This window comes from Coturnix japonica, chromosome 1 (assembly GCF_054131305.1).
Source record: "Coturnix japonica strain WE chromosome 1, WE-NBRP24, whole genome shotgun sequence".
Lineage (NCBI taxonomy): Eukaryota > Metazoa > Chordata > Aves > Galliformes > Phasianidae > Coturnix > Coturnix japonica.
This window is the reverse complement of record NC_140663.1, coordinates 176,530,578-176,546,070: the sequence shown is the minus strand read 5'-3', so window position 1 is coordinate 176,546,070 and position 15,493 is coordinate 176,530,578. Positions and strand designations below refer to the sequence as shown.

The window sequence follows — 15,493 nt, the reverse complement described above, 5'->3', positions numbered from 1 at the left end:
ATCACTCTGGGTTAGGAGAGTTCCCATATCCTGGTTTTGGAAACTTGTAAAACAAGGACGATTTAAGCTGGAGTGATGTGCAATAAGGAACTTGCTTTCTGGCCTTTTTCCATTTCCAAGTTTTCATTGTTTTCATTTGATTTACTGTTCTTTGACAGCGTCCTTAATCAATCTTCACCTCAGAAGACATACATAGAAATCTTTGAGTGAGTCATTAAACAGAACATCCTGCATTCACTGCAGCAAACACACAGCTAGCTTCGAGCCTTACTAACCTACCTAGCCTGCTGCTCTTCTTAGGCTCACCTTTTGTGCAGGAAGAATTTTCTTCGCCTTAAGTATCTATAGTGTTATAGTAAATATGCATAGTAGTTTAAAGCTAGAGTGTACTAAACCTGCAAAAGGAAGAGTAAGGACTGTCGGTAGGATCTTTTGTGCAGTTGTGCTTTTGCTTCATTCAGACCTGGAAATGTTAGGTCTTAGTTTTCATAGCATGACTCTTTGCCAGTCTGCAGCAATGGGAAAATCTTTTGTTTCATCAGCGAGCCATAGTAGTGTTTGTTTCTGAACTTGTCACACTGCCCTCTTTCGTTGGATTTGTGTATGTTAAGATACGACACTGGATAAATTTGGTGGGAGGAATCCCTCTGAGTGGTTTTAAACTAAATGACAGGCTTGTTAGACTCAAATTGGAACTGCACCATTTTAAACAAGTGCAGCTGGGTTATGAGTGAAGTTCTTGGATATGAATGAGATTTTTTCAGTTTCTACACGCCAGCTTTCAGAATTGTTTTGACATCTCAGTGGGTTGGAGAAAGACTTGCCGTAACAACTAATAATGTCACAGCTCCAATTTCTGGCTTTTCTTCCTATAATAAAATCCTCTGTCTAGGACACAGAAGGAATTTAGCTTCAGCTTCTGGCAGTTTGGTTCATTTATTTCTTCAGGAAATAAATTCTTCAGGTTTTGATGTTTCTCGAAAGTGAGCTGATAGGACTAAATTTCAGTGAATGTAAGGAATTTATCTCTTACCATAACAAAAGCAAAAAAGGCAACTTGCTGTTGGTCACCAGTCAGTCTTTCTGCTGTAGAAAGATGTGGTGCAGTTCTGGTACCTGTGACAACATGTAATCACAGGATATCCTGAGTTGGAAGAAACCCACAGGGGGGTCTCACATTGAGTCCAGCTCCTGGCTCCACACAGGACCATCCAAAACCCAAACCCTGTGTCCCTGAGCTCTGGCAGCTCAAGGCCCTGGCCACTGTCCTGGGCAGCATGTTCCATGCCCACCACCCCCTGGTGCAGAACCTTTTCCCCACACCCAGCCTGACCCTTTCCTGGTGCATCTCCATGCCATTGAATGTTTGGACATGTGGAAAATATAGTATTTCAAAAGTATAATTGTTGTGATTTAAGTTTCAAGACTTATAGTTGTTTTTTGTTTTTAAATCAGAAAATCCTGCTTTCTTGTTATATTTCATGCAGGAAGATCACTAATCATCACTGCATTTCTTCTCCCAGAATTAATACAGCGGAACATAGAGATCCAAACCTATTTAGTCACAGGACAGCAGTTGATCCTGAACTGTAATACTTGACGAGACTTTTTCCCTTGCACGATTAAACAGTCTTATTAAGTAATAACCTCAAACTGATGGTTTTATCTCTTATTTTGATTGAAGAACAACACTGTTCAGGAGTTGTGATTATATCTGGATTCATCCTGTATATTTGTAATTAGCTGAGTTGCTGAAGTTGCCCTATTGCACTAGGAATTACATAGGAAGTTTAACATGAATAATCTTCCTTCATATCCTGTATCTTGTCGTGTGTTCACCTAAATTAGTTATCCAATATGAAATGGAGCTGGCCCTAGTATTCAAGAACTTGAATTATTTCTAGTGCCATCTGACTACTGAAGAAACAAAATTACACTCCGCAGTCACACCTTAAGGTCTTTTCACGTGCAAGATTAGGCTCATGTACATTCTGCATGTGTATTTGGCCACAGCCCAGGAGCAGATTCTGAAGACTGTTAAATTGGGATAAGGCAGAAGGTGAAAATAAGGGTTTCACAGCAAAAACATTCTTCCTGAAGTAAGAAATAAGGAGGCAAAGCAGTGGGTATGGAGAACTTATCGTTTGGGTGGTGATGAGGTGTGGTTAATGTGCTGTCATTGGTGGGAGGTAGTGAAGTTTTGGTTTTCCTCATGTCTGAATGTTTTAAAACTCAGTTAAGTAGCAGGGATCATAAAAGTAGGTGTAGCGGGGAGAAAGGAGAGGCAGAGACAACCAGAGTGATGAACTCTGCTATCTTGATTCCATCCATTCCATCAATTCTGAGCAAGATTTCAGTAGCGTTGGGAAGTAGTATAAGACTTTCAATTTGTTCTGGTCAAGGTTTTATTTCCTCCTTATGTACCTTTTCTTATTTGATTTTGTTCTATGAAGTCATTACTAAGTTATTACAAATCTGGTAGTTTAAAAACGATGTGGGGATAATTGGATTATTGAAATCATTTCTTGAAGTTCTTGCATGGCAAGCTGAATGCTTTGTATTGCTGTCCTGTGTGTTTCTGTTTCAACCGTGTGTTTGTAAATACAAGGAGGTAGGAGTAAACAGAATAACACAAACCTCCTTACATAAGTAGTTCTTATGTTTAAAATGTAAGAGATGGGCAGTTTTCTAGGTTAGTTGCATAAGGACAGACCTCTTTCTATGTACATCAATGTCAAATCAGAGCATGGACTCATAAGTGAAGATCATATTAGGAGTAGTGCCTATTATCTTCAAACGGTTTTCAGGCAGATATGAAAGAATTTATTGTTACTGAGGACTCTAATTAAAACAAATTGTTTCTGAACCTAGAACAGGTTTTTCACTGATGAAATATTGATTGCTTACATCCTTGTGGATCAGCAACATTTCCCATTACTGACTCAGCAGCTGTTGTTGAAGAGAAAAAGATATTTCTTTATTCTCTTCATTGCCATTTATTGGTATTTGTGCCAGATTAGGGAGAATGGTGTTTAAAACTTGCTTGATCTCCCTGCTGTGGAGTTTAAAATGGGCTTCGGGCTTTCTGGCTTGGTTAACTGAACCCAAGCACTTAATTCCTGTCTGCCTTCAAACAAGCAATTGCTATCTAATTAAAGTAGAATTATCTTTAAAAAACAAACAAACAAAAACAAACCTTCTAAGGAAATGTTTATAACTGTCTTTTCAAACTGAGGGAAATTTTTAATTGCCATCGAGCATGATTCACACTTTTAAATGGTCTTGATAAACGTGTAGCCCAGAACTAAATGCTCACATGCCATTATGTTACAGAAGTTTTACGCTCTTTATAAGTGCAAAGAACACATGAATTTCTTCTTTCTTTCTTTCTTTTTTTTTTGTTTCCCCTTTCAGGTGATAATAGTAACCACATCTCCAAGCTCAACTTTTGTACCCAACATCCTTTCCAAGTCCCACAACTATGCAGCAGTTACGAAACTTGTTCCAACATCAGTCATCGCCTCGACTACTCAGAAACAGCCGGTGGTTATCACTGCTTCTCAGTCCTCTTTGGTCAGCAGTAGCACCAGCAGCAGTAGCTGTTCCACTCCCTCCTGTACTGCAAGTACAATTGCTGTGACTGCTGTGGTATCATCAACGCCATCTGTGGTCATGTCAACGGTAGCACAAGGTATGATGAAAACATTGTACGTGTGAGAGCTTTCTTGCTGATAAATGAGGCTTTGCTTTGAGAACAGCATAGAGATGAGGTTTATATTTACGTATGCTGGGTTCAAAAAAGGAGTTGTTAAAAAACGCTCCACTGATGAAAGTAATCCAAGGTACTGCAGAGGAATTCTTACTGGGCACAGCTCTTTTCCTTATTCAACCACTGATGTATAAATTCAGTTCTTAAAGAGAATCTGATGAAGCAAAGCTTTTAGTTTGAGGGGAAAAAAAATCGTTTTGGCATTAAAACATTGCTCCAGAATGACTGTATTCAGAGAGCTCTGTCTTATTCACAAAGAATGGGTATTTCTAGTATTATTTGAATATCATCTTCATTGCTTCTCTTAATGCCTTCACAGAAGCATGCAAAGTTCACACCAAGTATATTAAGCTTATGCTTGACGTACTCACTATTGTAATAGTCCTGAAGTATTATTAAAGGCTTATACATCTTTATCTTCATGTTTTATTGACGGCTTAACTTTCAGGTCCTTAATCTTAAGATCTGAGTGGGCCTGAGTTTAAAACACCTGAGCTGCTGGTTTCTCTTTCTATCTATGCCTTCTAGCGTGATTGATTCCATTCTGTGCCCATTGGCTGACTCTTTGGGTGAGAAGGTGCGAGTGACTGAAAGGATCTAAGTGACCACCACTTACTGTGCCTGACAGTGACAATTGTTGCATAGCATTTTTCTTGGTTTATATTTTCCATTCCATTTTTCAAACCATAAAATGTTGCTCAGCCTAATCAGGGCTCAGGAGGTATTCTGCAGTCCATATTGCTTCCATGAACCAGGTACTTAAGGTACATTAGTGATCTACAGCACAAAAGAGCTTACAGCAGTGTTTCATATCGAACCATGGATATTTAATTGGATTTGGTCTTGGAAGTGGCAGCTACAATTCGAAAGTAACTGCTGCAGGTTATAGATTCAATGTAATTATGGAAGATACTGATGAAATATTGTGACAAACTGATAATGACTCCCACCATGGAGAAATGAGATCAGTAAACAAGAATGGCAGACGAAGAAAAGGGGAAGCTCATAGGTCATGCAGCAAGGAAAAGGTTGCTTATTTACATTGTCAGAATTGTAGGTTGCTATGACTGTTTGTGTTATTGATAATTGTAGAGGAAAAACTAAGAAAGGAGATTAAAGCCTTTCACTTCAGCATGGAGTTGGTTGAAGTGTGCCAGCATAAGACATGGACTTTGACTTTATCAACTCTTTGAAAGGGTAGATAACAGCAGGACAAGGGGAAATGATTTGAAGTTGAAGGAGGGAAGATTTAGATGGGGTGTCAGGGGAAGTTGTTTACTATGAGAGTGGTGAGATGCTGGAACAGCTGCCCAGAGAGCTTGTGGATGCCCCATCCATCCCTGGAGGTGTTCAAGGCCAGGTTTGACAGGGCCCTGGGCAACCTGGGCTGGTATTAAATGTGGAGGTTGGTGGCCCTGCCTATGGCAGGGAGGTTGGAGCCTCATGATCCCTGAGGTCCATTCTAATCTGGGCCATTCTGTGATTCTTTTTTGGTGCTTGTGGATGGTACAGTGCAGAATTTGAGGTGAAGCTCAGACTTGCTGGCAATGTTCTGACACCTCTGCCAGCTGTGCAAGGAATTATGTATGTATGCTTATGTATTCAGAAGATTTTTTTTTATCTGACTGTACCACTCTATTACTTGTAAGACTGTTTAACCTTTCATCAGAAAAAGATATGTTCCGTAGTTTTCTAAATCATGGACCATTACTTGATTCATTTTTGTAAGATAATGTTTTGTTCACTAACAGATAGTGCTTTATAATGCTGGATTTGACATTTGTCATTCCTGCATTCCTAGCTTATTGATTTTTATTCAGTACAAATATTTTGCTTTATTGAAGATTAAAGATCTGGCTCTGTGAAGATTCATGAAGTTATTTGTACTACAAAAGGTGCAGGAAATAGGCTAGGATTGTGGTCTTTGTGTTATCTTCCTGAAGATATTCTACTGTCACGCTGAATGTGTGCATGAAGTTCCCTTGACACTGAACAGAGCATTTCTGGTGCAAGTGCTGTTATTTATTTGCATTTTTCACTAGTAAGGACAGTTTAAATGAAAGAGTGTATATAAAGAAATCATACTTTCATATTGCATTGTTAAATCTTAAACCATTTACTCTTTTGTAGGTGTATCCACATCAGCGATTAAAGTAGCCTCTACCAGACTACCTTCCCCAAAAGGTTTGGTTGGGAATCCAACGCAAATCTTAGCACAGTTCCCCAAACAGCATCAACAGTCCCCCAAGCAGCAACTGCACCAAATGCAACAGACCCAGCAGCAGCAGCCACAGCAGCAACAGCAGCAGCAGCCACAGCAACAACAGCAGCAGCAGCCACAGCAGCAACAGCTGGCACAGTCTTCTGTAGCTCAACAGCAGCCACAGCAATCTCAATTTCCACCTGGCATCAAGCCCACCATTCAGATCAAACAGGAATCAGGTAGTTGGAGTTAAGCTTGGGTCATATTGCCAACTGTGGTCTAACCCCAAACCTCAAAAAGTAGGGACCGGATTCTGTCCCAGACGTAGAGAGGGAGCTGTGAAGTTGTAACTGCTTAAGAGCACTATTTCAAAATTAAATAATAGAGAAGGATGATTTATGTTGTCAGCTAACAATAAGTGAGGAGTTTCATTCTGACATTCTTCTTGTTTGGTTCAGGTATTACATACCGTGCTTTAGGAGTAAGTGTTTTATCATTAGGCATTGAAAGGTATGTAGGTATCTTGAAAAGTAATTTAGCTGAAACATGAAGACACCGGTTTTCTGAGGATCCAAGAGCTGTTCAGATGCATCAACTGGAGGAAAAAAAAGTTAATCCATGTTTCTGTTCTTTTCTCTGGTCCAAAAATTGAAATCTGTTTTTGAGGTACTTGTCACAGCAAAAATACAATTAGATCTGAGTCTGGGAATTGATCTCAATTCTTTTTGTGACGTTGATTCATTCAGTTGACTTTGGGCAAGTTGTGTAATCTTTCTTCCTTGGCTTTACTGTAAAATACAATTCTTAGTGAGAAGTGGTAAGGAGTAATGCTTGCGAAGTTACCAGATTTTAAAACAAGAAGTGCTATGAAAGTGCAAAGTATTTTTAAATCCATATTCCATATGAATAATGTGATTGGTAGAATTATTATTTTGTTTGTATTATTTAGTTAAAAAATAATATTTAAAACAGGCTGTGAAGAAACAAACCTATCCCTATTCTTTAATAAAAGTGGATTACAACACCACTGCCTAGGAAAAAATGCCCTGTAATGAAAACAAATAGGATGCCTCCATCACCAATTACTAAACCATCCTTCAATTACTAAACAACGTTTTGTCACTGAGAGCTTCGCTCTGTTCTTTTTGCTATGGATTTGGTCTCAGAGTGCTTTTTAGTTATAATTTCTTGTGGAAATACCATTTGTGGCAGTTGTGAGCTGATTTCATGAGGGTTTGGCTTTTTACCCAGTGTTGTGTCTGGATCATGATAAGGCTTCAGTTTTTCTTCTAATGATTTGGAGCTTGCTTGCTTTGTACGGTGCTTATAATCAGTGCAGAAGAAGCAAACATCTCTGGAGGATGTTTTGTAGCCTGAAAATTGCTCGCCTACGAACATTTGTGTATGAATACAAATGCCTACATTCAGGCAGGATTAATTCAGACTGGGTGTTTCATAGCATTTAACCAACACAGAGGAATCACAACACAGAACTTGACCACCTGAGAAACACGCAGCCTGGGTATACTTTTGAACAGACAACAGTGGCCTTTTGGTTTGCAACTGAGAAGTGAATCTCACTCATCTCCCATTTCTCTACGATAACTGAGTAAAAATGAGCAAAATCATTGCCATAATGAGGTGTCCCTATCCTTGCTACTTCTACTCAGAGTTTATTCTAACACAGTTCCTCTCAATGTCAAGATAACCAATAACTCAAGGGGAGTGATAATAGTTTACTCAAAGCAACCTTCTATAGCCAGTGTCACAGTTAGTTCCTTATACCCATCCGTATTGATCGTGCAGGAAGCTTTGTTATATATACACAAGGATGGAATTCAGCTGGGCTGTTTAAGACATTAAAACTTAACAGACTAATTTCATGGAGAACTGCTGCCTTTTTAGATGCTTCATGGTACATGAAACAATTTGGTATTGGTTGTAACCTGTTGGCCTGGGAAATGTATTCAAGTTTTTGAGTCACGAACCTGGAAAGATTAAAAATCAATGAAGTAACTCAATGATGGGATGTAATCCCGTGGCTCAGTGGGAGTTGCTAGCAATTGAAACAGGCACATGAAAGCAAAGATGATGAATATCTTCTTTGCGAAGAAATATTAAAATAATAATCCACAAAACAATTATAAAAAAAAATTAAAGAAAATGGCCCAACAAAAAAGTATTTCCATAATGAAGAATACATGGGCTCAGAATAGAAGCCTTGTGAGGCTACCTGCCCACTAGGGCTCTATCTGAGAAAGCATTTCTGGAAGTAACTTTTCGTGCCTGTATTTTAACAGTAACCTTTCTCCTTTCCTAGGTGTTAAAATAATCACTCAGCAGGTGCAGCTCAGTAAAATCCTTCCCAAACCAGTTACAGCGGCATTGCCCAGCAGTAGCAATTCACCTATAATGGTGGTTAGCAGTAATGGGACTGTCATGACAACTAAACTGGTCACTACTCCCTCTGGTAAGTTATGACTCTGAGAAGGGAAGGGAGGGTAAACCCAGGCATGCAGGCAGCAAAACATGGTTTGCTAGGGGGAAAAAAGTCGCTTCTCTGTTGTAAACAGTGAGCACAACATCATGTTCACACACCTGATCATGATGCTAGATAAGGATTTTAGCTCTTTCATTCCTCTTGTGATCTCTTTGAAATAATGCAGAAAACAATGCAAATTCCATCCTCATTGAGTTGATTTCAAAATATTTATGAATATATATTTTGCAAGTTACACTGATACTTTGCACTTCTGTAGCACCTTACATTAAACAGTTTACTTTGGTTGTAGGTAGGTAGGTCATCATCATCATCATTTCTACTTTACATGCAGGAAGTTTAAAGACAGATGACTTGCTCATAGTCTTGCCAGTAAACTGAATTTTAAAATCCCATTTATTGTTTGTTTTTTTCTGGAGATCTAATTGTATTTGTGTTTGCTTTTTCATTGGAGGTCAGAACTAATGCAGATGTTGCAAGTTATAATCTTGTATGAGGAAAACGTGCAAAGCAGCTCTATCCAGTGTTCTGAATTCTTAGCATGAGTTGGGATTATTAGCTGATGGTTAATGATATCTTTAAAAGAAACGAAAACCTTTAACTCCTGCTTCACACAAACATTTCCCAGCATATAAAAAAGAATTAACAGTTTTTCACTTCTTTTAATTTGTATAACCTTGTTCTTCTCTCTTAGATTTGAACATATGGCTTTGTTGGTAAAGCAAGTTGGTTTTCTCTGTGATGATTAGCAGTTAATGTCTATAGCAAATTATTGGCAGCGGTACAAGCAGAATGGAATTGTGTTCTTAGTGTAGCTATTGACTTCTGTTATTATTTCGAGCATGTTCTTCTGTGTACTCACATCTTATTTTGTTTTCAGTAGGTAGAAGGTAATAGGGTTTAGCTAAATGCTAAATCTATACAATCATGTTGTCATTGTGAATTACACTTGGGTCTAATTATATCTCTGAGGGGAGTAATTGCCGGTGTTCTTAAATGATTTGTCTCATGGGCAAAGTGGAAGTCTAGGCCTCTTTCAAGAGGAACAGGAATCAGTTCTCATAGCTTCATCAAAGAACTAATTCTTGGGTGTCTAGCAGAGTAAGTGGCAAACATTCAGGTAGAATCTGTGCACCCATTGAAAAGTAAAAGCCTGGAGACAAGGTCATGAATTAAAGTGTGTTAGTCATAGAGCGTGTAGTACAATATTTCACAAAACTGTGTGAATTTAAAGGTTGCATATACTTGAAAATTGCTTTGTGTGTTTAGAAACTACCTGTAGGTTCACAAGGAGTTGTAATAAATTGCAGCATAGGGACTATCTAAATACAATCTAGTGCTTTACTTCTAACTTCTTTCCCCTCCCCCCTACTTTACCACTAATAGGGAATTGTCTTTTAACAGCAAACTTCAGTTGTTGTTTTCTTTTCTCTTTTGTTCTTTAACACAGGAACTCAAGCAACATATACACGACCAACAGTTAGTCCCTCTATAGGGGCTCGGATGGCTGGAACTCCAGGGGCTGCAACTTATGTGAAAACCACGAGTGGTAGCATCATTACGGTAGTACCAAAATCACTGGCTACGTTGGGAGGCAAGATTATCAGCAGTAATATTGTCTCTGGTAGGCATATGAGGTTTTTGTTTTTGTTAATATTAGGGCTGAATTCACAAGCAAGTCTATACTTGCTGAAATTGTTTGGGGCTTATGTGTCTGTTGCATCCGTGAATAATGTATAGGGTTTTTATTGGAGGGATTGACTCAGAAGAAAAACAGCTGAAAGTGAAGGTATAAATAGCAGGTAGAAGGTATGAGTTCTTTTGTCTCTAGATAACTCAAGAGCTCATGCTGCTGGTTCTTATCATAGACCCAAAGTATCACCAGCCAGATTCTGGCACTGAAAAGACAGCAGAGACTGGGGTAAAGCCACCCTGGAGTGTAGTCTGGCAGACATACCTCAATTTTTATAATCCTAATTTCTACAAAATCTTATTTGGGGCTAATATAGGAACTTCTTCATCCTGTCACAGGTATGATGAGTTCTTGAGGAGATTTCTAGGTAGACCAATGAGTTTATAAAGAAAAGCGAGTATTGTTGTTCTCCAAAGCAGCAGACTATGCAGGGAAGTCCTTGATTGTTCTTGATAAGGATTATACTAATTTGTCCTGATATTACACAAGTTTAAAAGTGATATTTGCCTTTATGCCAAGATAACCTGATGCGGGGAATGGATCTTATTACTTACTGGGAGAGGGAGAGAAATAGCCATCGCAGCTCTTTGAAATAAATAAAAATGGTTAGGAACTCAACTTTCAAGAACTGATTGTAACACAATAGCATATTTTTCTTTTCCTTTTTTTATCTTTCTTTTTCAGTCCACTGTTAGTCACTTACACTGCAACAGCTCGATTCTAGGAAGAGATGGCTTTTCTCTTGGCTAGAGAGCTATTATTGATACACATAGGTTCTTCTGCCAAAGTTATCTGTTGAGTTCTGAAGTCATTTAAGTCAGCTCTTATCTGTGCAGGTAGGGTCTTGACATGAGTATTAATGTCGCCCTTATCTCCCCTAACTCTAGCTTTTGAGAAGTTAGATGTCTTATCCTGAGAAACCTGCATTAGTCTGCTGTGTAATTTATGAGAAGTTGTCTGTTCTGATACAGAATGAACTGCTGTTGTCTCGCACGTGCCTATAGACAAAAGATTCATAGAGCAAGCAACTGATATTAATGTTTTGAGTTGAGTGGCATAATTTCCCGTTCCAGATGCTTTCTTTGTTGTGCTGTAAGATTTAAATACAGCGATTTCTATGCAGCCAACTTCTAAAGTGAAAGGAACTGTAAGTGGGATAAACTTCATGTTCCTTCTTTTCTCATTACAATTTAGGAACTACAACCAAAATCACTACAATTCCAATGACATCCAAACCCAATGTGATCGTTGTGCAAAAGACTACTGGAAAAGGAACCACAATTCAAGGGCTTCCTGGCAAAAACGTTGTCACAACGTTGTTGAATGCTGGGGTAAGTAAGACTCTCAACTCTAAAGATCCATGTCCAAATGACAGACTGTGCTGTCTGCTGTGCTCTTTCCGCTAAAGTCCCAATTAAAAGCAAATTTTGCATGAGCTTCGTAGCAGATACAGCATGCCTTAATGTCAAGGATGTTAGAAGAATAAATATGTTTTGTGGGTTATTAAAGATCTTTAAAACAAGCTGGGATCGTTCCCAGAGTTAAATGATGATTTGCCCTTTTTTCTACAGTTACTTGTTTTGTATAACACTGAAGAATTAAGCAGAAGTAGAATCTTATCCTCTTAGTGCTCTAATGAGAACCTCAGACCAGTTGCAAGCTTGCATTTCCATCAGTGTGTCTTTTGGGCAGAAATAAGCTGTTCCTTTACAGTAAAGGTACCACACTTGGTTTCCTGTTCCTGAGTATTGTGTAGTGGTGCAGTTACTGAATAAAATGACGTGTAGTAAAGACAGAATCAAGTTTCCAGATGCAGCTGAATTTCCTTCGTACATTATGAACCTGCTTTTCATTCATAGCTAGAACTGTGAGATTGAATGCTTCAATCATGTTATCTTTTAAAGTTTACTTGGCTAGCTGAGCAGAAATCTTTTTGAAACCTTTCAGGAAATATTTTTTGGAGATTTCAACTTTTCTGCCTTAAATAAGGACAAAGCCTAAAAGAATCTCATGATTTTATATGGTAGGAGATGCCAGAATATGGTGGTATTTCAGGGAAAAAAAAGTATGGTTGTTGGAATTTCCATTTACTTGATGGGAATGCATAGAAGCACTGAGAGAACTGGCGACTAACATGGTTCCTCATGTAATTTGTTACTGTGCAGAACTAAAAAAGCATGCTCAATTTCCTTGCTGTTCTTAAGCTGTCAGGAGTTTAGTTATATGTCAGCAATATTTCAAAATCAAATGTTTCCCGTGGAACAGCTGTGAAAATGCGTTTGTAAAATAAATGAACTTTTAGTTTAAAAAAAAAACAAAAACCAACAAAAAACAGACACAATATCTTGGGTATGAGGATAACACAGATTTGTGTCATTTATTTTTAGTTTCTTGATTTGAGTTTCATAGATGTTGTGCCAGAGTTAGTGTTGGTAGAAATAAGAGGCTTTAAAAAAACATTTGCAGAAGATTTGAGGAAAGTTCCAGCTTAGGTGAAGTCTTTGGAGCGACTTCTGGACACTGTCATTTAGTTACTCTTTATTCAACCCTTCAGAGCAGCTCAAAACTTAAAGTAATGGAAAAGAGGATTTTGGTAGTTTTTCCATTCAAAGCCATAGGGTTTTTTAAATTCTTGGATGTTCTTTGTATTAAATACATCTAGCTCTAACAGCAGTAGATTGATTTTGTGGTACACACACTCACCAATAACTGTGTATTTTTTTAGAGAAGTGGGTCTCTCTGAAGAACTTCACTCAGTTAACCTGTAAACTTTGACTTCTCTACAGGGGGAGAAAACTGTTCAGGCAGTGCCAGCAGGAGCAAAACCTGCTATCATCACTGCCACGAGACCCATCACAAAAATGATTGTTACACAGCCAAAAGGAATAGGGTCCACGGTCCAGCCAGCCACCAAAATCATCCCAACTAAAATTGTTTATGGTCAGCAAGGGAAAACGCAGGTACAGTGAGGACCCATTTCTGTTTTGAAATGTACCACTAAATTTTAACGGGAAATAGATCATTTTTCACTGTGTTGCCACAACTATTGCGAGATTAATATATGCAGAATGTGTCTATGGGGAATGAGACTTAAGGAAGTAACGAGGTGGCCTTGATTCTGGCTTCTTGAGCACAGTGTTGGCATTTGTTAGCTATTCTTGGAGGCATAGAGTAAGTTGAAAAGAATTATTAAGCCTGTTACGTAGCTGAAACTTAAGATGCCTGGTCATGGCTCTGGAGGCCTCTTATATCTTAAAGCTAATGAGTAGATCATTAAAAGTAAAGATGTGGAGACTGAACATAGGTCCTGTGTCAAATGTGAGAGTTTTATTGAAGCTGTTCTATCATTGATGTATTTTCACATTTTCCCCTGCAGCCTTGTATTGTTGGCAGGGCTGTAGACAGAGAATCTGGCTTTTGTCTGGATGCTCCCAGTTTCAGCTTTTTCTCTGGTTGCTTTTTGTATATGAAAGAGCTAAAAGCAGCTTTAATATTCTGTGTGTCTTGAGCATTCAAGGCTATCATGGGCTAAGGAAGAGAGGTGTTTGTCCTTACCAATGCAGTGCATGTTCCATCTCACTTACCTAGCTTTCTCTTGTCCGTACCATTGTGTCCAGCTGCGAAGAATGACTGCTTAGTGCTTTATTGTGTAAAGTGCTCAAAATTACTGAGAAGTACATTCTTGTGCAGTGCCATTTACTGGGACTTTGTGATTTAACAATCAGAGTTGCTGAATTTACAGGTAGACCTCTTTTAGCAAGTTATCAATATTGTCTAAGTCTTGTATGTAGATGTCTTGGTGGCACACTGTTCTCTAATTGTTCAGATCTGTTTTCATGAGTGCTCTTACTGTACGCAATCTGTCTTTCTAACCAGGTTCTCATAAAACCAAAGCCAGTGACATTTCAAGCAACAGTTGTGAGCGAACAAACTAGGCAGTTGGTAACTGAAACATTACAGCAGGCATCAAGGGTAACAGAGACAGGAAATTCGTCTCTCCCAGAAGTGAAAGAAGAACCACAAAGCTACACTGATAGCAGCTCTTCTTCTACAGAGTCCTCTCAGAGCTCTCAAGGTACGTATCGGTGTTTCCTAAAATATGAGAGGAGTTTCTCCCAAGCATGCTAATTAGTTTCATGTAACTCTGTGCATCTCTTTAGCACAGTTCTTCATCCACTCTGTTGTCACCGTGTGCCATTGTCACTTCCTTTGTAGGGATATTCATCTTCTATGAGCTATTTAATAGATACATCATTATCCTTTGTGAAAAGTAGAAATAACATTTTCTTGCTGGGCTCTGATTTGCTCATGTACTGGTTGTGGAGACAGTACAGCCACCACTCCTTCAAGCTCTGATGCAGTTGCAGCTTCTCATGTGAAAGGAGAGGATAAATAATGAATTTATTTATGAAGTAACACTCGACCTTTTGTCTGAAGTGACCATAGAGTGTATCACTGCATTAAATAAAAAGAAATATCTCTCAGTAAAACACACTTATTTATCAGTCAGTATCCTTTTCTGGTCATTATATGGTATATATATGGTCATTTTCACTAAAGGTTAAAGAAAACAAAAGACTGAAAAAATTAACAAAAGTTAGGCAGTGCGAATTCAAAATGCTGAATGCATGTTGATAATCTGAACTGCTAAAACCTTCAGTGTGAATTCAGCATACAAAGAGAGAGATGCTGAACTTGTATTTATCAAAGCTTTGATAACTAAGAAATAAGATCTTGGTAACTTGATAACATCAGTTGTGTTTTACATTGGGTCACTTGTGATTAAAACTAAACAAAAGCATTGCAGTATGAGACTTTGCATCCTGGTCAAATTCAGAACTAAAGAATAATGGCTAATTTAGTTCAATTTTGAGCTCAACTGTTGTTGTGAGCAAGATGTTGGACAAGGGACCTCGAACCCACTTGGTTCCATGATGACTTCATGAGCCTCATGTTTTCTTTGTCAACAGATTCTCAGCCTGTAGTTCATGTGATTGCTTCAAGAAGTCAAGATTGGTCAGAACACGAAATAGCTGTGGACACCAGCCCTACAATCATTTACCAGGATGTATCCAGTGAATCTCAATCAGCTACTTCCACAATAAAAGCTTTGCTAGAACTTCAGCAGACAACAGGTGTGGAAATGCATGTTGTTGGTTAGGATTACTTCAGGGCTACTTGCTTAAGCAGCATTTGTAGTAAATTTGTAATTGAAAAGCACCTACCTTAAGTCAACTTGTTTTGTTTCATTTTTACTCTGTAAAAGCTCATTTGAAACAATTATATAACGTACATAATGTATTAAACTATTGCTTTTATACTGAAGAT

General features: G+C 38.4%; 1 protein-coding gene across 12 annotated transcripts in view; it reads left to right on the top strand.

The window, feature by feature from the left end:
* EMSY (EMSY transcriptional repressor, BRCA2 interacting) overlaps positions 1 to 15,493 on the top strand; it is a 33,588-nt gene that overhangs the window by 12,728 nt on the left and 5,367 nt on the right. For 5 of the 12 annotated variants that reach the window (XM_085509920.1, XM_085509891.1, XM_085509915.1 and 2 more), the window contains exons 7-13: positions 3,415 to 3,691; positions 5,900 to 6,211; positions 9,923 to 10,096; positions 11,360 to 11,496; positions 12,952 to 13,125; positions 14,042 to 14,240; positions 15,136 to 15,300. In XM_085509920.1, coding sequence (XP_085366046.1) covers positions 3,415 to 3,691; positions 5,900 to 6,211; positions 9,923 to 10,096; positions 11,360 to 11,496; positions 12,952 to 13,125; positions 14,042 to 14,240; positions 15,136 to 15,300 — 1,438 coding nt within the window. Of the gene's footprint in view, positions 1 to 3,414; positions 3,692 to 5,899; positions 6,212 to 8,292; positions 8,443 to 9,922; positions 10,097 to 11,359; positions 11,497 to 12,951; positions 13,126 to 14,041; positions 14,241 to 15,135; positions 15,301 to 15,493 lie in introns of all 12 variants that reach the window. The other 7 variants (XM_085509907.1, XM_085509906.1, XM_085509880.1 and 4 more) reach the window with 3 other exon arrangements.